Below are 23,225 nucleotides of genomic sequence, written 5' to 3'. Positions count from 1 at the left end.
TGGACACTACATGAGCAAAAAGCTGCTCATCAGTGGTGTGGGAGGAGTTATACAAGAATCAGGTAACTACCAGATCTGCAGCAGATATAACAGTGATTTTATCAAAGCTACAGTAAGCAGCTCAGTAAGTGTCATATTGCTACATTAAAGGGAACCTGTCATCAGAAATTTAGCTATAAAGCTAAAAGTTTCCCCCTCTGCAGCTCCTGGGTTGCATTCTAGGAAGCTTCCTACAGTTTTTGTGGCACCTTTTATACCAAAATAAACACTTTGTAAACTTGTACCTTTTCTTATGCAAATTTCTTAAATCTTCCATGGGGGCGGGCTGCCTGGGGTCCGTTGCTGTTCCTCCTGCAGATTTACGCCGCCCCCGAACACTGAATTTCAAAGCTCAGGACGCCGCCCCTGGGTGCCCGTGGTCCCGCGCATGCGCTGTTCCACTGTAGCGGTGCCGTGCACGTGTGACCGCTGGTGACGCTTTGCGCGGGCACGAGATTATGGGCGGCGCTGTGAGTATCATCAGTAAGTGCCGCCCATAACCTCGTGACCGCACTTTCCCCTATTACTCCAGCGTTATGCGCAAGCGCTCGCTGGCCTGATGACCGGACGTCACCTCCTTCCCATCCTGCTCAGCAGCAGGAAATGGATGGGAAGGAGGGGACGTCTGCTCATCAGGCCAGCGAGCGCTTGCGCATAACGCTGGAGTAATAGGGGAAAGTGCGGTCATGAGGTTATGGGCGGCACTTACTGATGATACTCACAGCGCCACCCATAATCTCGTGCCCGCGCAAAGCGTCACCAGCGGTCACACGTGCACACAGTGCACGGCACCGCTACAGTGGAGCAGGGCATGCGCGGGACCACGGGCACCCAGGGGCGGCGTCCTGAGCTTTGAAATTCAGCGTTCGGGGGCGGCGTAAATCTGCAGGAGGAACAGCAACGGACCCCAGGCAGCCCGCCCCCATGGAAGATTTTAGAAATTTGCATACGAAAAGGTACCAGTTTACAAAGTGTTTATTTTGGTATAAAAGGTGCCACAAAAACTATAGGAAGCTTCCTAGAATGCAGCCCAGGAGCTGCAGAGGGGGGAACTTTTAGCTTTATAGCTAAATTTCTGATGACAGGTTCCCTTTAAGGATCTCTGCCCTTTTCATTAAGCTGCTTTCAGGGAACAGAAACCTGGTGACAGATTCCTTTTAACACAAACAAGAAAATCACTTTTGTCTACACCAGTTTTTTCAATGCCTCATAATTACAAATAAAATTAGTTTCAGTTATTCAGCTGTTTGGTTGGGGTGCAAGGACAGAAATGTTCATTTACAATAGAGTATCTATATTATTCATTTTTTTCAATGACTATCCTTTGGCAGTCTTTGAGGACCAAGTGTAAAAATCCAAGCATCTAAACTAGAAATGTCAAACTCAAATACACAGTGGGCCAAAAATAAAAACTTGGACAAATGAATGGCCCAACCTAGTCGCAAGCCCTACATAGCCCTACATACAGAATAATGCACCCTACATAGTCCTCCATACAGAATAATGCACCCTACATAGTCCTCCATACAGAATAATGGCCATCACATAGAGCTCCATACAGAATAATGCACATCACATAGTCCTCCATACAAAATAATGCACCCCATATAGTCCTCCATACAGAATAATGCGCTCCACATAGCCCTCCATACTGAGTAATGGGCATCACATAGTCCCCACATAGTCCTTGGTACAGAATAATGGGCATCACATAGTCTTCCGTATAGTATTATGTGCCCAATATACGACTATAAGACGCACTTTTTTACCCCAAAATTTTGGGGGAAAGTGGGGAGTGCGTCTTATAGTCCGATGGCTGCAGGGAAGGGGGGTGTGGTGGTGGTGCAGCGGGTCATCAGAGGTAGGAGCAGGCTGTAGCAGCGCCTACCATGACCACGTGGGCTCGCTCATTATCTCTTTTCATATCCACTGTGGTGTATGTGTAACGGGGGCAGGGGGCGCCTCAGGGGGTGTAGTCGGGTCCCCTCGCCTTGTGGGCCGCAGGCTGAACCCCGGCCCGGCCGTCACTTGCAAAACAGGTGTGTTGTTGGGGCAGAGTGTGGATGCATGGGGCCCATTCATAACAGCGTTCTTTCTGTGCTCTCCAGCTCCTTCTTCACTTTCAGGAAAGAGACAATTGCAGGCAGCGGGTAAACCAAACACCGATTTATTAAACAAAGCTTCCATCTTTTTGTTTGCAGCAGGCTTACTGTAGTACGTTACAAGTTACAAGTCCTTTTCTACGAAAACGGTTTCCTTTTTCTCTACGGGCACTTTCCTTTGCCTGCAGGGGACATACGTTAACCCCCTAGTAGCTGCGCTCTAACCCGGATTTACTGTAGGGCAGATCCAGCACACACTACCGGCTCTGGATAAGTTCTCACCTCTCCACTTCTTTGTCAGGGCACTAACCTTCGCCTGCAGGGGCCACTTGTTATCCCCCTGATAGCTGCACTCCACTCTAGTACACACCACCGGCTCCGGACTAGTCCCGACTCTTCCACCGTTTCTCATGGGTTTCCTCTGCTTTCTAGCCAAGAGTACTCACTTAGGCTGACTGGCTTGTCTCACTCCCACACTCTGCCCCGTCACCTCAGACCGAGCTTGCTCGCCTCTCACATCTCACTGCACACTGGACTCTGCATTCAGAACCCTTCCTTCCCCACCTAGGCTGCCCTGCCCCTTCCTTCCCTGCCACTGTTACCAGGGGAACCACTGCTCTACACTGGCACCTAGTGGGGAAACAGTTTATGACAGGTAACATTTTACCATCAACATTTACAATTTGCCACCATACTACTGTGGCGTTTTCAGGGGGGAAAAACCGCTCCTTCACTACCAGGGGTCTGACTACCCCTTACATTTGCGCGCATAATAAACAGCCAGCCCGCGTGATCATCCCTGGCAACTACAGCCTGGAGTGATCATGTCTGGCTATATTCACTGCCCCGAGCATCATCATCAGCGCGGAGGGCAGTGAATAAGAATACTCACCGGCCACCGATCCCTGCAGCATCGCGATGTCTTCCTGTCTGCCTGCCCGCTGATGTGTGTGGAGAGCGTTGCACACAGCGATGACGTCATTGCTGTGCGCACGGCTCCACACAGGTCAGCAACGCTGCTGCTGGCACAGACAAGAAGGCAAGCGATACTGCGTGGAGTGAGGAAAAGTGAGTATACAGCGGGAGTCCTACACTTGTCATATCAGGCCGCAGCTGAAGTGAGCACGGGATCAGAGTTGGCTTCAGTCATGTGATGTGCGGTGACAGCTGAAGTCCCTGCTGATCCCACGTGGCTCACTTCACTTGCGACCTGACCCTCACAGAGAGTGGTCGTGCTCTATAGCCGCTCTCAGTGATTGTCAGATGTAGCAGTGCTGGATGCGTTGTGGGACCTCGTGTGCATTACGTCAGACCTGGAGGGGTATTTTAGTGATTAATAAAGTGGTGAAAGAGGGGGCTTTTTGTGTTTTATTTCAAATAAAGGATTTTTCGGTCTTTGTGTCTATTTACTTTCATTTACAGTTTAGTGATGGGGAGGGTGTCTCATAGGTGTCTTTTATCACTAAGCTAGGATTTAGGGGCAGCTATAGGCTGCTGCCATTAACTCCTTATTACCTCGATTGCCACCAGCACCAGAATGGATGCAGGAATTCTGGACGGCTGCTGGCTGATATTTTTAGGCTCATGGGGCTCCCAATAACATGGGTCTCCCCAGCCTGAGAATACCAGCCCCCAGCTGTGAGACTTTATCTTGGCTGGTAATCAAAATTGGCGGGAACCGCACGTCGTTTTTTTTTTAAAATTATTTATTTAATTTACTGTACGATATAGACCCGCCACCGGCGTCTGTGATTGGCTGTAGTCAGACAGCTGTCACTCAGCGTGAGGGCAGGTCTGCCTGCAACCAATGACAGCCACCGGTGAGCAGGAAAGGAGTGAATATGTTATGAGCCTAATGTGCAAACAGCAAAAATGAAATCTCATAGACTTTGCTGGGGAAGGAAATTCATGCAGTTTTGAGACCAAAACTGCACCCAAAAAGCGCGGCAAAAAACGCAGCGTCACACATAGCCTCAACGTTTATGTTTTTATGTGATGGAGGACATATATAGAAGGATGGGGATAATATACAAGGCAGGAGGATCATTACCAGGATGGGGTACCTTAGTAGGGAATTTGGGGACATTACCCCCATAACAGTGTCAGCAGCAGATCCTCGCCCCATAACAGTGTGTCATGACCACATTTTTTGCTTAAAATGTTATTTTCCTATTTTCTTCCTCTAAAACCAGGGTGTGTCTTATGGTCCTTTGCATCTTATAGTCCGAAAAATACAGTAGGCCTCCATACAAAATAATGGATTTTACACAGTCCTCCATACAGAATAATGTGCCCCACATAGTCCTCCATACAGAATAATGTGCCCCACATAGCCCTCCATACATAATAATGGGCCCCACATAGCCCTCCATACAGAATAACAGGCTCATTATAGCCCTCCATACAGAATAATGGGCCCCACATAGCCCTCCATACAGAATAATGGGCCCCACATAGCCCTCTGTACAGAATAATGGGCCCCATATAGCCCAACATACAGAATAATGGGCCCCACATAGCCCTCCATACAGAATAATGGGCCCCATATAGCCCTCGATACAGAATAATGGGCCCCACATAGCCCTCCATACAGAATAACAGGCTCCATATAGCCCTCCATACAGAATAATGTTCCCCAAATAGCCCTCCATACAGAATAATGTTCCCCACATAGCCCTCCATACAGAATAATGGGCCCCACATAGCCCTCCATACAGAATAAAGGGCCCCACCTAGCTTTCCATACAGAATAATGGGCCCCACATAGTCCTTCATACAGAATAATGGGCCCCACATAGTCCTCCATACAGAATAATGGGCCCCACATAGTCCTTCATACAGAATAATGGGCCCCACACAGCCTTCCATACAGAATAAAGGGCCCCACCTAGCTCTCCATACAGAATAATGGGCCCCACATAATCCTTCATACAGAATAATGGGCCCCACATAGCCCTCCATACAGAATAATGGGCCCCACATAACCCTCCATACAGAATAATGTGCTCCACATAATCCTCCATAGAGATTAATGGGCCCCACATAGCCCTATGTACAGAATAATAGGCCCCACATAGCCCTCCAAACAGAATAATGGGCCCCACATAGCCCTCCAAACAGAATAACGGGCTTCACATAGGTTATTTGTGTTCTTTACATGTGTTTTCGTGTGCATTTTTTTTTCCAAGCATTTTTATCTTTATGTAAATGAGGAAGATAACTCCAGCTATTTGGAAAAGTGGACTTGGCAGAGGAGAAGCAATAATTTTGATGTAATACTGTCATATATACTATATTTATATACTGTATAATATTTATTTATATATATATATATATATATATATATATATAAAAGTAAAATATATCGTGTACCGTGTTAGCCAGTATAGATAAAAAAATTGTTTAAAAGAACTGAGAGTCCTCAGTGGTTGATACCTTTTAATGGCTAACTGAAAAGATGGTAATAATAGCAAGCTCTCGAGACTACTCAGGTCTCTTCATCAGGCAATTTTATATATATATATATAATAGTGCAAAATTAAAATAAAAATAACTAATTAACATCTAAAAAGTACTATGAATAATGAAACATTACCACTCTACGTACAGTCGTAACTGAAACTCAAAAGTACATTGAACTATGAATTATAACTATAAAGGATACGTTAAACTAGAGGAGCAAAAAGTCTACTGGCCGAGTAACTGAGACCTAAAATGAGTGCAACGAAAAGTCTTCTCATGCAAGAAACTTGTTGACTTTATAGGCTGAATATTTTTCATCAGTCGGTGAAGTGAAATGCTAAGCTGCAGGCATTTTCTATTTTCAGGAAATACTTATTCATTTTAATTGTCCTGTCATGGACAGAGCAGTCTGAACTTTGTATCTTACATTGTTAATCCCTTCCCTTCCAGGGATGTTTGCGAGCAGGATAAACATATACAGAACAAGCATGATGTAGCAGAGCTGTTTGCGACTTACCAGTGCCCACCTTGCTGCCCTCATTCATCCTCTAGACTGGATATGCTTTCGCTTTCTGCACTCCTCTGCTGACTTGTACACTCCCTCTATTCTCCAGACTTCCTCCCATGTGCTGGGTCTCAGTCACTACTGATACATAATGTGCTCTTCATGGAGTTGTGGCCGGTAATGATTCCTATTGTGGTTCCTCATACAACTGCAGCTATGTAAATATTCACGCGTGGAGATAGTGCTTTTTACTAAGTGGTTTTCATATATTTTCCTCACCCTGACTTAAGTAGCTTCCAAATAAAAAACAACAAAAAGTAATTAATATAAACTTTTCCATGTTGCCAGTGGTGGGGTTGTTCCTTGGTATATTGTCATGGTCATCTCTTTGTTGCAGAGTTTTTTGACAGGTTCTGGGTCACATTCTCACTTTATCTTGTGGGACTCTGCTGATTAAATGGATTCCCTTTCATTTGGGGAGGAGAGGGTTAATGTCAGTTTGCTTTCCAGCAGCTTCTCACTCCTGGTCAGGTGTTTCCGGTTTGGGACTACTCCAATGTCCTATATAAACCCTCTGCTTCCAGCAGAGAGTGCCGGTTATTTTCATTGATATGGAAGCTTGGCCAGGAGGTGTAAGGACCTGGAGGAGATGTCTCTACTCTTGCTGTGTTGGCTGCAGCATTGGTGCCGACTGCAGCAGTCTGTGGTGTGTTTATTGTTCAGTGCGGAAGTTTCCCAGTTGTCTGTTTACTTCCCCCTTATATGTTGGTTTCCCCTGTGCACATTTAGTCGCTCCTTTATGTGTGATTGCCAGGTGTACGAGTTTTTTGTTTTTTCCCCTGTTCGTTTTAGTTGTGGGGTTCGTGTTTATGGTCCCAGCTCATCCCTTGGGTGCAGGTGGGGGAGGGAAGTTACATCAGGGATTGGACTGGAGTTAGGGAGACGCTGGTGACTCAGACCTCACTACCATCAAGCTTACCTCTGAGCTCAGGGACAGCGCAGTGTCCACAGTATGAGAGTCAGCTTAAGTGTCTAAAGGCCGCTTTACACGCTACGACATCGCTATCAATTGCTAGCGATGTTGAGCGCTAAAGCACCCGCCCCCATCGCACATGCAATATCGTGTGATCACTGCCATAGCGAACATTATCGCTACAGCAGCGTCACACACACATACCTGCTCTGCGACGTCGCTGTGACCGGCAAACCGCCTCCTTTCTAAGTGGGCAGTTCGTTCAGTGTCACAGCGACGTCACAGCAGCGTCACCGAACTGCCGCCCAATAGAAGCGGAGGGGCGGAGCGGAGCAGGACGTAACATCCCGCCCACCTTCTTCCTTCCTCATTGCGGCCGGCCGCAGGTAAGGTGAGGTTCCTCGTTGCTGCGGTGTCACACATAGCGATGTGTGCTGTCGCAGGAGCGACGAACTACTTCGTACACCGAGCAGCAGCGATATTCGAGAATAGGGGGGCATGTCACCGATGAGCGATTTTTGACCGTTTTTGCGACAATTCAAAATCGCTCATAGGTGTCACACGCAAAGACATCGCTAAAGCGCTTGTGCATCACAAATGTGCATCACAAATTCCGTGACCCCAATGAGATCGCTTGAGCGATGTCACAGCATGTAAAGTCCCATCTGGTACCCGTGACACATATGGCACATAATTACATCACTAAGTCCTCAAGGATCCTCAGTGCTTGAGATGTCAGAAGTAAACTTTAAGAGGAGTAGTAGTACGCTACTGATTATATTTACTATGTTTCACCAAGTTCACACGAATATGTGATTTCTCAATCCAGTCACATCCACAAATTGCTGAAGTGACTGGGTCCTTTGTTAACTCGGCGCACAGGAGATATCTGACAATGAAATAGTCTCGCCACAAAACCAAAGAATGTAATATGTATGATGCAATTGTGTGTGAAAATCACTTGTGCTAACTAGCTCATTAATTGTCCATGACCGTATTGTATGTACAGTACGTGGTCCATCACAGTTTTTCACAAATAGAACACGGAACCATTGTACTCTATTATGCTGTTCACTTCCCTGTTTTGGGACCAATTGTCTGCAAGAAAAACCCAAGACATCTCTGATTTTCATCCAATTTGAAGATCAAAAACAGGAGTTAGACTAAATGGTCCATGTAAAAACAAAGTTTAAGGAAATAAAAATGGTAAAAAATCATCATAGACTCACGTTATTTCTTTTCTATTAAGAACACAACAACAGGCTAGTGGATATTCTGCTGACGCGTTTCGGGCCGCCCCTCAGTCTTAGTTGTAAGACAGCACACAGACATTATCCAGGTGTCATCCCTATGATATATGTTTTTTTTTTTGTATAATCACTTCTGGATGACACATAGACTTTGTTCTGCTCCCACTCTGTAGTAATGTTCTAAAATGTCACTATATAGAAGTTCTGTTATACACGATCGTATAGCTGAGAGTTCACAGATCCCCATAGAGAAGGTACAGACTGTTTATTACTGCCTGTGTTGTCTTGATCACTGTACACGCAGTCCTAAACAAGCGATGCATTTGCAGTAAGGCTGCATTTCCCATGTAACTGGGGCTAATATACCAAACCCAGTTACAAGGGAAAGAAGATGAAAATAAAAATATTTCAATATTGAAAGTTATTTTATGGCCTTATTGTGGAAAAACTGTGTAAAATAAATGAAAAAAAAAACCAAAACAAAAAAATACAGATAAATCAATAAATACAAAATAAAAGGTAAAAAATACAAAATAAAAATGCTACTGTCAATCCAAATCGCTGTTCTTGGTCCCCTGTAAAAAAATGTGTCCGGTAAATAAACATTGTTATACAACAAGAAATACATTTTAGATGTATTTGAGTGGTGCTTTTGTGGTCATAAAAAAATAAATAATAAAAAATTGGAACAGAAACACTGTTTTTTACTTGCAATAAAAATGGATTCCATACTGATAGTGAAAAGAGACACATGGATTGAAAATGGCTGAAAATCAGACCCAGCCGACTGATGAAAACGTGAAAGTAGTTTTTATTTCTATGAATGACTTGTATAAAGAGTCCTGGGACTAAAGCATTATAGACTACTGTATATTATATCGCCGGGGCACTATACATGCTTGATTCTGCAAGTCATTAATATACACATATTGGAATGTCTGCAGTCTGTTTCTGTAATAAAAGGAGCTCTTTCTTCCATGTCAGAACCATTCCTTTCTACAGTCATTATACATATTAATGTGCCCTGACCCTACTGATGCTGAATAATGATCAGCTCATTGATCTGAAAGGCTGGCTAAAGTTTAATAGGTTACCAGTTAACCACTATACTATAGTGACTTCATTACTCTACGTTGACCTCATTATTCAGACAATCCTGACATTGTCTGGGACTATGCAGTGAAATGTGTCGCATTTGTGCGCCTAGTCTCGAGCTGTCTATTTCAATTCGATGGCATAAAAAATAGTGACTGTGGCTTTTAAATTGACATAAAGGAGTTGTCCACCATTATACTACCCGTTTGAAAGCCCCCAGTGTGCTAAAAGAAGACCTTTCACCAAATATTTCATGTTTAACCAGACACTGGATGGAAAAGTGGCTGCAGAGCGGAATAAAACTTTTTTTTTTCTTAAATTATACCTCTCAGTTGCGGAGATATAGTCAATCAAAGTATTTAACAGGATTTATTTAATGAGCCGACGTTTTATAAGTCCAAGTCAAGTGGGTGTTATCAGAGTTTTAACTGAGGGATGATACTGACCAATCATAAGCAGCAACAACAAGGGAGAAATAGAAGACCACACCCCACCATATTGTAGAGCAGATATTTCAGTGTGTGAGATGTCTTAAGGCCCCGTTACACGCTAAGATATATCATGCGATATGTCGTCGGGGTCACAGATTCCGTGACGCACATCCGGCATCGTTTGACATATCGTAATGTGTGACAGCTACGAGCGACTGTTAACGAGCAAAAATACTCACCTTATCGTTGCTCGTTGACACGTCGTTCATTTTCAAAATATCGGTCACATTCCTGGATGCAGGTTGTTCGTCGTCCCTGAGGCAGCACACATCGCTCCGTGTGACACCTCGGGAACGACGAACACAGATTACCTGCATCCCGCCGGCAATGAGGAAGAAAGGAGGTGGGCGGGATTTTTACGTCCTGCTCATCTCCGCCCCTCCACTTCTATTGGTCGGCCGCTGTGTGACGTCGCTGTGACGCCGAACGTCCCTCCCCCTTCAGGAAGAGGATGTTCGCCGCCCACAGCGAGGTCGTTCAGAAGGTAAGTACATGTGACAGGGTTACTGACTGTGTGACACGGGCAACAAATTGCCCGTGACGCACAAATGATGGGGGCGGGTGCGATCGTACATGCGACAATCGCACGATAAATCGACACATGTAATGGGGCCTTTAGACAGACAAATCTCCTCTCCTGCGTCACATTGCAAACCATTCTGTCAGCTCTCCTCCTCTCGTAGCACTGTCATCTCTGCTGTGCTGCCCTTCTTTCACAAAGCCAGTCCAGGAATGAGAGCTCAAAGTGTCAGTATCCCACTTAAGTCTGCTATGCTCAACTTGTAATTGCTGTACAGTGAGATCAGGGCTATCATTACATCTCACACTCAGTAATCTGAAGAGCTGATAGAAGGGTTTATAATGTGACACAGCTAAACACAGCTGCATTGACTATCCCCCCAACACCAACTCATACATTAGATTAGACCAAGAGATCAGGGCTGTCTGTCATTATATGTCTCACACACTGAGAACCCTGCTCTAAGCCATGGAGGAGAGTGATATTTTTCTGTGGAGTTGCTGCCTGCTTATGATTCTGCCAGTATCAAACAAGGGGGAAAAGTACATACTCCCCAGTGAAAACTGTCTGACAACACCCCTTGGACTTAAAGAAAAAGTTAACTCATTAGGTGCCAAATACTTTGATTGCTAATATCTCAACAATAGAGAGTTGAAATAAGAAAAAAAAGTGTTCTGCTCTGCAGCCATCATTACATCCTGTGTCCAATTTAACAAACAATTTGATGAAAGATTCTCTTTAATAACATAAGTAAAAACAATACCTCCTGGATCAGCACCACTCCAAGCGTTGTATATACAGTGCCTATAAAAAGTATTAACACCCCGTGAACTTTTTCAAATTTTTCATATTACACCCAGAAAGATAAAGGGGTTGTCCATTACTTGGAAAATACCTCTGCATTCCCCATGTTTGCTGTTGTAAAAATAATGACGGCGGGAAAAGGAGCGCTCCCCACTGTGGTGCTTTAAATCGCACTTTGACAGAGCGATTTAAGGGGTTAATAGGCGTGGGTGATCACCCCTCCATGATTTAGGACGTACCGTTACCTCCTATGTCGTGAAGGGGTTAAGAACTATTTATTTAGTATTTCTTGTTCTATTATACCTTTTGTGCCCAGGAGAGGGTATTTTGCTTAAATCGTACCTGGAACTTTGTAAAAATGACTTTCAGATTTTTACGTCCCGCTCATCTCCGCCCCTCCGCTTCTATTGGCCGGCTGCAGCGTGACGTCGATGTGACGCCGAACGTCCCTCCCACTCCAGGAAGTGGATGTTCACCACCCACAGCGAGGTCGTATGGACGGGTAAGTACGTGTGACAGGGGGTTATTTGTTTGTGCGACACATTCAACAAATTGACCGTGTCGCACATACGATGGGGGCGGGCACGATCGCATACCATACTGTATGCTTAATTGCAAGGTGTAAAGCTGGCTTTAGATGTCATAGATTACAACCTTAAGAACATCGTCCCAAATGTGATGCATGGCAGTGGAAATATAATATTGTGGGGGTAGGGGATAGGACGACTGCACCGTATTGAATGGAGGATGGATGGGGGCATGTATCATGAGATTTTGGCCCACAAGCTCCTTCCCTCAGTAAGAGCATCGAAGCTGGGTTGTGGCTGGGTCTTCCAGCATGACAATGAGCCAAAACACACAGCCAGGGCAACTAAGGAGTAAGAAGCATTTCAAGGTCCTGGAGTGGCTTAGCCAGTTTCCGGATCTGTGTCCAATAGAAAATCTTTGGAGGGAACTGAAACTCAATAATGCCCAGCCACAGTCCAAAACCTGAAAGACCTGCAGAAGATCTGTATGGAGGAGTGGACCAAAATCCCTGCTGCAGTGTGTGCAAACTTGGTCATGGACTACAGGAAATGTCTGACCTCTCTAATTGCAAACAAAGGTTTCTGTAGCAAACATTAAGTTCTTTACTTCTATTGTATCAAATACTTATTTAATGCAATAAAAATAAAATTAATTATTTAAAAATAATGCAATGAGATTTTCTGGAGTTTTGGGGGAATTCTGTCTGTCACAGTTTAAGTGTACCTGCAACAAAAATGACGGACCCCTCCATTCTGTGCAGGTGGGAAAACCTGCAGAATGGGCAGTGTATATACTTATTTCCCTTACTATATATATATATATATATATATATATATATACTCGCATATATATATATATATATATATATAAATATATATATACACACACACACACACACACACACACAACTTTCTACATCTTCCCTAGATTCCTCTATGTCATAATTTTGAAATCTATAGCCCACAATCACTGAGCTGAGTATTGTTGTTGTTATTATTATACAATGGCTTTGTATTAGCATAGGGTATTTACATCTACATTTCATAATGCACCATACAGCCATATAAATGCCTACGAAATTATTTCATATAATTTAAAGACACTTTCTAAGTCCAAAATTGTAGATTTATTTCCTTGGGAAGTGAGTACTTCATAGATCTCTTATCTCTGACATGTTTTATCTGCTTCACGTGCTCATAAGTCTCCAGGATTACTTTACGCACCTTCACTTCATAATCTTGGCCTCTTTCTTCACTTTACACATTTTTATTCATCAGAGGCCATATGGTGAAACCAGTACAAAAGAACAAATTCTTCATGTAGTCTCTCTTCATATTTTCGCTATGGAGAAATATGTTTTATTCAATAACCTAAGATAAAATGCTGCCATGAGGACATGATACTAGTAAAAGCTACAATGTCTGAGGAAACAATATCTGTGTGAATAGTAAGTGTTCACTGAAGTAGCCTCCTAACTAAATACCAAAATCTACAACTCGACTTTCTTAGCATATAAATCCCACCCCAGGAACACCCCTAAAAGTACTGTCACACTAAGCAACATCGCTAGCAACATCGCTGCTGAGGCACAACTTGCTAGCGATGTTGCTGTGTGTGACATCCAGCAACAACCTGGCCCCTGCTGTGAGGTCGCTGGTTGTTGCTGAATGTCCTGGGCCATTTTTTAGTTGTTGCTGTCCCGCTGTGAAGCCCACATTGCTGTGTGTGACAGCGACAGAGCAACAGCTAAATGTGCAGTGAGCAGGGAGCCGGCTTCTGCAGACGCTGGTAACCAATGTAAATATTGGGTAACCAAGAAGCCCTTTCCTTGGTTACCCGATATTTACCTTCATTGCCAGCGTCTGCCGCTCTCAGCTGTCAGTGCCGGCTCCCTGCTCCCTGCACACGTAGCTGGAGTACACATCGGGTAATTAACCCGATGTGTACTGTGGCTAGGAATGCAGGGAACAGGGAGCAGGCACTGGCAGTGTGAGAGCGGCGGACACTGGTAACGAAGGTAAATATCGGGTAACCAAGGGAAGGGCTTCTTGGTTACCCGATGTTTGCCGTGGTTACCAGCGTCCGCAGAAGTCGGCTCCCTGCTGCCTGCACACGTAGCAGAGTACACATTGGGTAATTAACCCGATGTCTACTGTGGCTAGGTGTGCAGGGAGCCAGCGCTAAGCGGTGTGCGCTGGTAACCAAGGTAAATATTGGGTTGGTTACCCGATATTTACCTTAGTTACCAAGCGCAGCATGCTTCCACGTGTAGCGACGCTCCAGCGATCCCTACCAGGTCAGGTTGCTGGTGGGATCGCTGGAGCGTTGCTTAGTGTGACATCTCACCAGCGACCTCATAGCAACTTACCAGCGATCCCTATCAGGTTGTATTGTTGTTGGGATCGCTACTAAGTTGTTTAGTGTGACTGGGCCTTTACACACCTAGCAGCACCACTAAAGCAGCTACTTGTGGGCATGGTTTGCAAAGCCCCATTCCTTTGAGGTTTAGTTCATAGGACTGTCCAAGATAAATCAGGACTGTTGGTAAGTATATTAGAACTTCCTTTTAACATGGACCTTTATGGAAGCCAAAATATAGCAGAATGGATATACTGCATATCCTTCATTACTAAATTAACATATTTTGTCTTTAATTACCTAAAACAGGGCCATAACCAGGGACAATTATGAGCCCCATAAAACCATTCTGAATTGGGACTATCCACAAATCTATCACAGCAGTTACCAGCAAATGCCAAAACCATACAATTTCTCACAAATTCTGCTTACATACAGAGCATGTAAGTGTGGCGCCCCTGACCTGGTCAGGCACCACAGAGTATTGCACCCATGCGGGAACAATGCTTCCAGGTAATCTCCAAAGGCCAGGATGAGGTGCACACACAAACATATAGTGATCAGGCCTCCCACATCACCAGAGGGGACCCTTGGGTAGCCAGAAGGGGTTAACTTTCAATTCCCAGCTAGGGGTGTGTTCAGGGGCTGGTTGCTAGGAAGCAGGGCAGAGAGAGAGAGGAAGAGGGGAGTCGAGAGGAAGAAGTTGAAGTGTGTGGAAGGGAGCAGAGGAGCTCTCGTGTCAGACAGGTCCTGAGGAGTGCAGTAGCTGAAAGCGGGGGAGAAAGGAGTACCGTGGGTCGGCCTGAAAATCATCCAGAGAGAAGGGTGGCTGAGTACGGAGATCCCGGTATCCGAGCACACAAGGGGAACTAGGTCCCCAGTACAGGCAGCAGATCATCCAGAGCTGCTTAACCTACAGGTGGGGGGGGGGTACTTCATGCCCTCACCACGACTACACAGAGCTTGAGCCAAGCAGCAATCACCAGGCCCATAAGGGGACAGGGCCAGAAGCCATCCCACCAAGGCCACGCTGCCGGCAGACGAGCCAGAGAGAGGGGAGCAGGGTGGTAACAGCTTCCCTGGAGGGGTCCTACCACGCTTCAAGCAAAGGATCCTCCTAAAACAGAAAGAGTGCAAGGAAGGCGAGTGGACAGCTACCCTCAGAACGGCCTCCTGGAATTCCTGGTTCAACCTGGTTATCACAGTGTCGCCCGGGCATCTCACCGTGACCTCCAAACAGTGAGTAAACACGTTGAAAGACTTCTTGGACTGTGTTTGAGTCATTCTGCGACCTGTGGTCCCACACACATACACCGGGGCCTGGGGCTTGCCTCACTCTCAGGGGGCTAATATACTGACTGCACCCACCATCAGCCCCAGGCATCCCTTAATCTGCAGTGGCGGTCCCCGCTGACCGCAATACTGAGAGTGGCGTCACGACAATCCTAAAAGAAGGTTCCCTACCTGTGACCAGACTGTTCCATCCACGTGGAGTCCCTGAAGGTACTGCACCGACACATACTAGCGGGGCTTCACAACTTCTGGCGTCACGAACAGGATAAGGACTAGACCTGTTCAGACAGGTGACCGTGTGCCTCAGAGGTCCGACCGCAAAAATTGAACCGCCGCCATATTGCCATCTTCAAAAGCGCGCGCTGCAGCCCGCGCGAGGGAGAAGAGCACCGCCCACGAAGAGGTGTGGCCGCCCCAGAATCCCCACAATTCGGAGAGCGTACTGACCCCGGAAGTGGAGAGGGAGCGCGGGGATTTCTGAAGAAAAATGGACGCTGCAGGAGGTAATGCCCCTGGTCAGGGCGACGCAGCCCAAGCGATGCCAGCCCCCGTCGCGCTGGACGCAGCAGCGCCTGGTGCCGGTGCCGCGGTCGCAGCCGCGCCGGCCGAAGTCTCCCCCATAATGCCAGTTTCCTTACTGTATGTCCCAGGAGCGCAATGGCTGCCCCAATACGCCGGTAAAATAGACACGCTGACCGGGTTTAAGAAGAAGATCAACACCCTGCTAGACATGCACGCGATGACTGGTAAGCAGAGGGCCGCTGTGGTGCTGGGACAATTGACTGAAGCAGCAGAATTGGAGGCTGAGTCCTGGACCAATGATGACCGGAGCTCTGTTGAGACCATCTTTGCCAAACTAGCAGCTGCTTTTGAACACCGCACCGAGGGAGAGCTGAGGACGGACTTCTATAACTGCCGGCAGAAGCCCCAAGATAGCATAAGAGCCTATGCCCTCAGGCTGCAGGCTGCACTACGGGCTCTCAAGCTGGTGGACCCTGTCAGTGATCAGGAAGGAAACCGGATGATGAAGGAACAATTCTTGCGGGGCCTGCGCTCTCCTGAGGATGGGAAGCAGATGAAGCTGTGGTCCCTGGAACACCCTGACGTGGACTTTGCCATTCTGAAAGACAGGGCAGTGAAAGCACTCCAACCTCCTGTGGACACAGACCCCGTCGCACCAGCATGGCCTGCCAGTTCCACGGCTGCAGGAGCGGAATCCTCCTCGCAGGCCCTGGTAACTGCAAAAGGACTCAACACGCCAGCAGAGACCATAAGTACGCTATCCTCCCAGGTGCAACAGCTCACTAAGGACGTCGCACAAATCCTGAAAGCAATGCAGTTGCCCTCAGAGACCAAAGTCCCTCATCGGATCCTGCTAGCTGACAACCCAGAGGACGTCCCTTGGATGCGGAGGAGAAGAGGTCCCCCAACCCGAGGCAGGAGCAGTGATCGCTATGACTCATCTGGACAACCCATCTGTCGTCGTTGCCAGGAGGCAGGACACTATGCAAGGGCCTGTCCTTTAAACGAGCCAAACCTGGGGCCGGGGGCCAGTCCTCAGGATTAAGAAGATCAGGCCCAAGTCGCTGCTGTGATCAGTACGTGGGTGGACGTCCTGTCCTGTCCATCGTCCTGGACGGGATCCCTACCCCGGCATTATTGGACACCGGCTCTCAGGTCACCACGATCCCGTATGTCCTTTATCGGAGGTTTTGGTCGGACGACGATCTCCGACCACCGGACCCCTCCCTCACCATCTATGCTGCCAACGGACAACCTATAGACCAGATCGGGGTCAAAGAGGTAACCATAAAGGTGGGAAGGCAGGAAATGAAGGGACAAGGACTGATTGTTGTGGACACTGATATTAGAGAAAGGAACCCGCAAATGATTTTAGGCACTAATGTCATAGAAAATTGCCTAGGGGAAGTGTTGTTGTTGCTTCACCAGATTGTTGAAGGTGCTGAGGGCAGTTCGCAAAGAGCCTTGCAAAAGGAGATCCGAATCATTCTGAGGAAGCAACAGGTAAAACAGACTGGCGGTGAGATTGGTAGTGTACGGGTGATGGATGCAAACCCCATTGTGATACCCCCACGGAGTGAAATGATGATGTGGTGTAGAGCAGCGGTAGGTCTCAGAGGACAAGATTACCAGGCTGTACTAGAGCCCACTCATTCAGACCACTGGCCCATGATTCTGACAGCCAGGGGGGTAGTTGATGTACACAAGGGACGAGTGCCTGTACGAGTGTTGAACTGTGGGGAGGAGGAAGCCAGACTACCAAGGTACGCTACCATAGCCAAACTGTTTACATGCTCAGATGACGCCATAACACCTGTAGGTCCCCTGACACAAGCTGACTCAAAAGAGGGCGAGACCTCCCAAAAGCAGTTAGAGGATTGGTTCCAGAAACTACACGTGGGGACTGACTCTACACCCGACTACCAGAAACATGGGGTTTACAGGGTCGTGCAGGAATACGAGCAGGTCTTTAGTAAGAACCCACTAGATTTTGGTAGGATCAAAGGGGTGCAACATCACATACCCACAGGCAGTCATCCTCCCATTAAGGAAAGACATAGGCCTATTCCACCAGCCCATTACCAGCGCACAAAGGACATGCTGAAGGACATGAAGGAGGCAGGCGTCATAAGGGACAGTTGTAGCCCCTGGGCGGCTCCCCTGGTCCTGGTAAGAAAGAAGGATGGCACGATGAGGATGTGTGTGGATTACAGACGGATAAATCAGATAACACACAAGGATGCCTACCCTTTGCCAAGGATAGAGGAATCCCTCGCTGCCTTGAAAGCCTCTAACTACTTTTCTACCCTAGATCTTACTAGTGGCTACTGGCAAGTATCTGTAGCAGAAGAAGATCGGGAGAAGACGGCCTTCACCACCCCAATGGGCCTCTGTGAGTTCAACAGCATGCCATTTGGACTCTGCAATGCCCCCGGGACCTTCCAGAGGCTTATGGAATGCTGCCTAGGGCACCTCAACTTTGAAACCGTCCTGCTCTACCTGGATGATGTCATCGTGTACTCCAAGACCTACGAGGACCACCTGAAACACCTGGCTGAAGTCTTTGAAGCGCTATCTCGATATGGAATGAAGCTGAAACCATCCAAGTGCCATTTACTGAAGCCAAAGGTCCAGTACCTAGGTCACGTAGTCAGTGCAGAAGGAGTAGCACCGGACCCAGAGAAGGTCACAGTCATCCAGGAATGGCCCACACCTACTACCGTCCGGGAGGTACGTCAGTTCCTTGGCTTGGTAGGCTACTACAGAAGGTTCATCAAGGGCTACACGAAAATGGCAGCGCCTTTGCAAGAGCTCCTGGTAGGCCACCCAAAGAAGAGAGGAAAGATCTCCGGCCCGCCATTTCACTGGGGAGAAGCAGAAGAACACTCCTTCAGACAAATGAAAGGGGCCTTGACGGGTGAAGAGATCCTAGCCTACCCTGACTACGGTCTGCCATTCGTACTGTACACAGATGCCAGTAATGTGGGACTGGGAGCAGTGCTTTCACAGGTGCAGGGAGGCAAAGAGCGTGTGATTGCTTACGCCAGCAGGAAGCTCAGGCCTACTGAAAGAAACCCGGAGAATTATAGCTCATTCAAGCTAGAGTTCCTGGCCATGGTATGGGCTATCACAGAGCGGTTCAAGCACTACCTGGCAGCCACCAAATTCACTGTCTTCACGGACAACAACCCCCTGACCCACTTGGATACTGCTAAATTGGGTGCCATGGAGCAGCGTTGGGTAGCCCGACTGGCGAATTATGACTTTACTGTCAAGTATCGAGCTGGCCGCAAGAACGGCAACGCAGATGCTCTGTCCAGGATGCCTCACCTAGCAGACGAGGGTGAAGATGTAGATGATCTTGAAGAGATTGAGCTGCCAGCGTTCCATCGCCATGGAGCAAAACAGTGTCGGCAGTCGCGTGCCAACCGCCAAGAGGTGACCCTGAACCCACTACCTCACTACAACTGGAAGGAGACCCAGGAAAATGATCCAGCGGTAGGCTTGGTAAAGAAACTGATCAGCCAGCCGGGCGCCAGCCTTGACAAAGGAGCCCCACCTGAGGCACAGTACCTATGGAAGGAGAGGGGTCGATTATTCATCTATCAAGACAAACTTTACAGGAGCATCATTGACCCGAGGACGCATGAGAAGGTGTGGCAAGTGATTGTACCACAGAAGGATACGAGGATGGTGCTAGAAGCCTATCACAATGGTGCAGGCCACTTTGGTTGGAAGAAACTGGAGGCCCTACTTAAAGTAAGATTCTACTGGGTGGGCATGAGATCTGCCCTAGAGAAGTGGTGTCGAAACTGCGGGCCCTGCAATCTTAGAAGAAAAGACCAGCACAGCCAGAGAGCACCACTCCAGCCAATCCAAACTAAACGGCCCCTGGAGATCGTGGCCCTGGACCATGTAAAGTTGGCACCCAGCAGACAAGGCTACAACTACGCTCTCACTATGGTTGACCACTACTCCAGATTCCTGGTGGTAGTACCAGTCAAGGACTTGACAGGTCAAACTGCAGCCAAAGCTTTCCAGACACACTTCTGTCGACCACATGGCTATCCAGATCAAGTGCTCACTGACCAAGGACCAGCCTTTGAAGCTGAAGTGTTTAAGGAGTTTTGTAACCTATACGGCTGCCAGAAGATCCGTACTACGCCTTACCATCCTCAGACCAATGGCATGTGTGAGAAAATGAACCACATCATTCTCGACCTTCTGAAGACTCTCCCACTAGAAGAACGAAGTCAGTGGCCAGAAAAACTGCCCGATCTAGTGGACATGTATAACAACATCCCTGTGAGTTCCACGAACTGCACACCGGCATACCTGATGAGGGCCAGACCAGGGAGATTGCCAGTAGATCTGGAAATGGGAGTTGAGACCCCTGAAGACCATCAACAAGGTGCTGATTGGGATTCCAACCGCCAAGCCCAATACAAGAAAGTACAAGAGTGTGTGGAGCGAAGCCTGACTCAGCAGCGTGAGAAACAAGAAAAGGCCTACAATCGAAAAGCACCTGCTGTTCCTTTGATGCCAGGAGATATAGTTCTCAAAAGAAAGAGAAGACGTCATAAACTTGACAATCACTGGGAAGAAGAACCCTATACTGTGTTACCATCGACGCTTAGCAATGAAAAGACATGCCTTATCAGCAAAGATGGAGGAAAAACAACAGCTGTCGTTTCTAGAGATCGCTTAAAGAAATGTCCTGAACAACTAAGAATCCCTGAAGAAAGTCCCAACCCTTTGCCAGTTCAAGAACCAAAAGAAAAGATGATCCATACTGTACTTGGAGATTTTCCAGCAAGTTGGCCTCAATACAATGGAGCAGTAGTTATTCCGGTTATTACATTCCCTCAATCTGGAGAAGTAAGAGACCCAGAAGAACCTGTTCAGAACCTGGAAGAGCCAAATGTAGCTGAAGCAGAAGACCATGCATTGGTATCAATACCCAGTACACCCATTATTCACATTGAGACACATACATCGGGTGGGAGGACACAACCTCAGACAGATGACAGCATAGTACTGCGTAGATCAACCCGCAGCAACTTTGGTCAGCTCCCATTACGCTATAGAGAAAGTACAGTTTAGTTCAAAGTGACGGTATGAAATGTAATGTTTAACCTGTTATAGTTAAGTAACGTTTAAGTGAAATGTGCCCACAAGGACTATTGTGAGACCTCTTTAAAATGTTTTCTTTGCACTAGTTCACGTGCACTTTAAAAATGGACCATCAGTTATGAACTGGCTTTAACCACAAACTTTGCATTGTAAAAAGTTACCTCCTTGGTATCAACCCCAGAGTCTGCCTGTTGAGGGGCATGGCTCTGCACCAACAAGGGGGCACGCCTGTTTATGGGGCCTGCCCTCCAACACTCGGAAGCGGGTACGCCTGTTTATGGGGCCTACCTTACACCACTCTCCTCAGGAGAGGAAGATTGGAGGAAAGGTCTGGGGAATGTGATGGCCCAGACCTGGTCACCAAGAGGACCGGCGACCTACCTCCTGAAGGTTTTTGGGTGGGGTTCGGACATGTGGGTGGTTGGTGGTGGAATGGTACCTGGTATGTTTAAATGTAAATAATTGCCCCTGTGTGGGAAAAGTTTGTATTTACCTTTTCTCTTGTCTTTGCAGCCCGAGGACGTGCTGATGATAACTAAGGGGGAATGTGGCGCCCCTGACCTGGTCAGGCACCACAGAGTATTGCACCCATGCGGGAACAATGCTTCCAGGTAATCTCCAAAGGCCAGGATGAGGTGCACACACAAACATATAGTGATCAGGCCTCCCACATCACCAGAGGGGACCCTTGGGTAGCCAGAAGGGGTTAACTTTCAATTCCCAGCTAGGGGTGTGTTCAGGGGCTGGTTGCTAGGAAGCAGGGCAGAGAGAGAGAGGAAGAGGGGAGTCGAGAGGAAGAAGTTGAAGTGTGTGGAAGGGAGCAGAGGAGCTCTCGTGTCAGACAGGTCCTGAGGAGTGCAGTAGCTGAAAGCGGGGGAGAAAGGAGTACCGTGGGTCGGCCTGAAAATCATCCAGAGAGAAGGGTGGCTGAGTACGGAGATCCCGGTATCCGAGCACACAAGGGGAACTAGGTCCCCAGTACAGGCAGCAGATCATCCAGAGCTGCTTAACCTACAGGTGGGGGGGGGGTACTTCATGCCCTCACCACGACTACACAGAGCTTGAGCCAAGCAGCAATCACCAGGCCCATAAGGGGACAGGGCCAGAAGCCATCCCACCAAGGCCACGCTGCCGGCAGACGAGCCAGAGAGAGGGGAGCAGGGTGGTAACAGCTTCCCTGGAGGGGTCCTACCACGCTTCAAGCAAAGGATCCTCCTAAAACAGAAAGAGTGCAAGGAAGGCGAGTGGACAGCTACCCTCAGAACGGCCTCCTGGAATTCCTGGTTCAACCTGGTTATCACAGTGTCGCCCGGGCATCTCACCGTGACCTCCAAACAGTGAGTAAACACGTTGAAAGACTTCTTGGACTGTGTTTGAGTCATTCTGCGACCTGTGGTCCCACACACATACACCGGGGCCTGGGGCTTGCCTCACTCTCAGGGGGCTAATATACTGACTGCACCCACCATCAGCCCCAGGCATCCCTTAATCTGCAGTGGCGGTCCCCGCTGACCGCAATACTGAGAGTGGCGTCACGACAATCCTAAAAGAAGGTTCCCTACCTGTGACCAGACTGTTCCATCCACGTGGAGTCCCTGAAGGTACTGCACCGACACATACTAGCGGGGCTTCACATAAGCAGATGTCCACTCATATAGTGACAGTTAGTTGCTCGTGGTCATATGCATGGATTCCTAAACTGCAATGCCCTGCACATGAGGTAAGAGACATGGCTATATCAGGAGAACTAAAACTACATTTATAATTAGAGGTATTTACTAATAGTATTCTTTTTACACCTACTACATATTGTGATAGGATCATGGACATGGGAATACCCCTATAACTATAATCCTAGGACTAATCCAAAACCTAACCTTAAACCTAGCCCCTGCCTTATCGTTATCCTATAGAGAGAAGCCTGGCTCAACCGTTACTGGTGCTCAAAAGTAAAAAAAACAGTCAATAATTATATATAATATACTTTGGCACTCTAATTTGATAAAAAGATACAATTCTAAAATTCTCTTTAGCAAAATAATGTATAACTATGATTTTTTTAAGTGATACATTGTGAACAATGTTTTTTTTTGTTTTTTTTTTACATTATTAACACAGTTTATTAACAAAGGCCAAAAAGTGCCGAAACG

At 47.2% G+C, this 23,225-nt stretch overlaps 1 protein-coding gene across 6 annotated transcripts in view; it reads right to left on the bottom strand.

Annotated features, from left to right (window-relative positions):
• FILIP1 (filamin A interacting protein 1) overlaps positions 1–23,225 on the bottom strand; it is a 255,619-nt gene that overhangs the window by 117,214 nt on the left and 115,180 nt on the right. Inside the window, exon 1 of one of the 6 annotated variants that reach the window (XM_075340193.1) lies at positions 6,121–6,207. The exons of the other annotated variants lie outside the window; for them this stretch is intronic. Coding sequence (XP_075196308.1) covers positions 6,121–6,144 — 24 coding nt within the window. The 5' untranslated portion in view covers positions 6,145–6,207. Of the gene's footprint in view, positions 1–6,120; positions 6,208–23,225 lie in introns of those variants that run through there. 6 annotated transcript variants of the gene reach the window in all.

This window comes from Anomaloglossus baeobatrachus, chromosome 3 (genome assembly GCF_048569485.1).
Source record: "Anomaloglossus baeobatrachus isolate aAnoBae1 chromosome 3, aAnoBae1.hap1, whole genome shotgun sequence".
NCBI lineage: Eukaryota > Metazoa > Chordata > Amphibia > Anura > Aromobatidae > Anomaloglossus > Anomaloglossus baeobatrachus.
The sequence above is the reverse complement of the archived record's forward strand: the minus strand, read 5'-3'. Positions and strand labels throughout refer to the sequence as shown.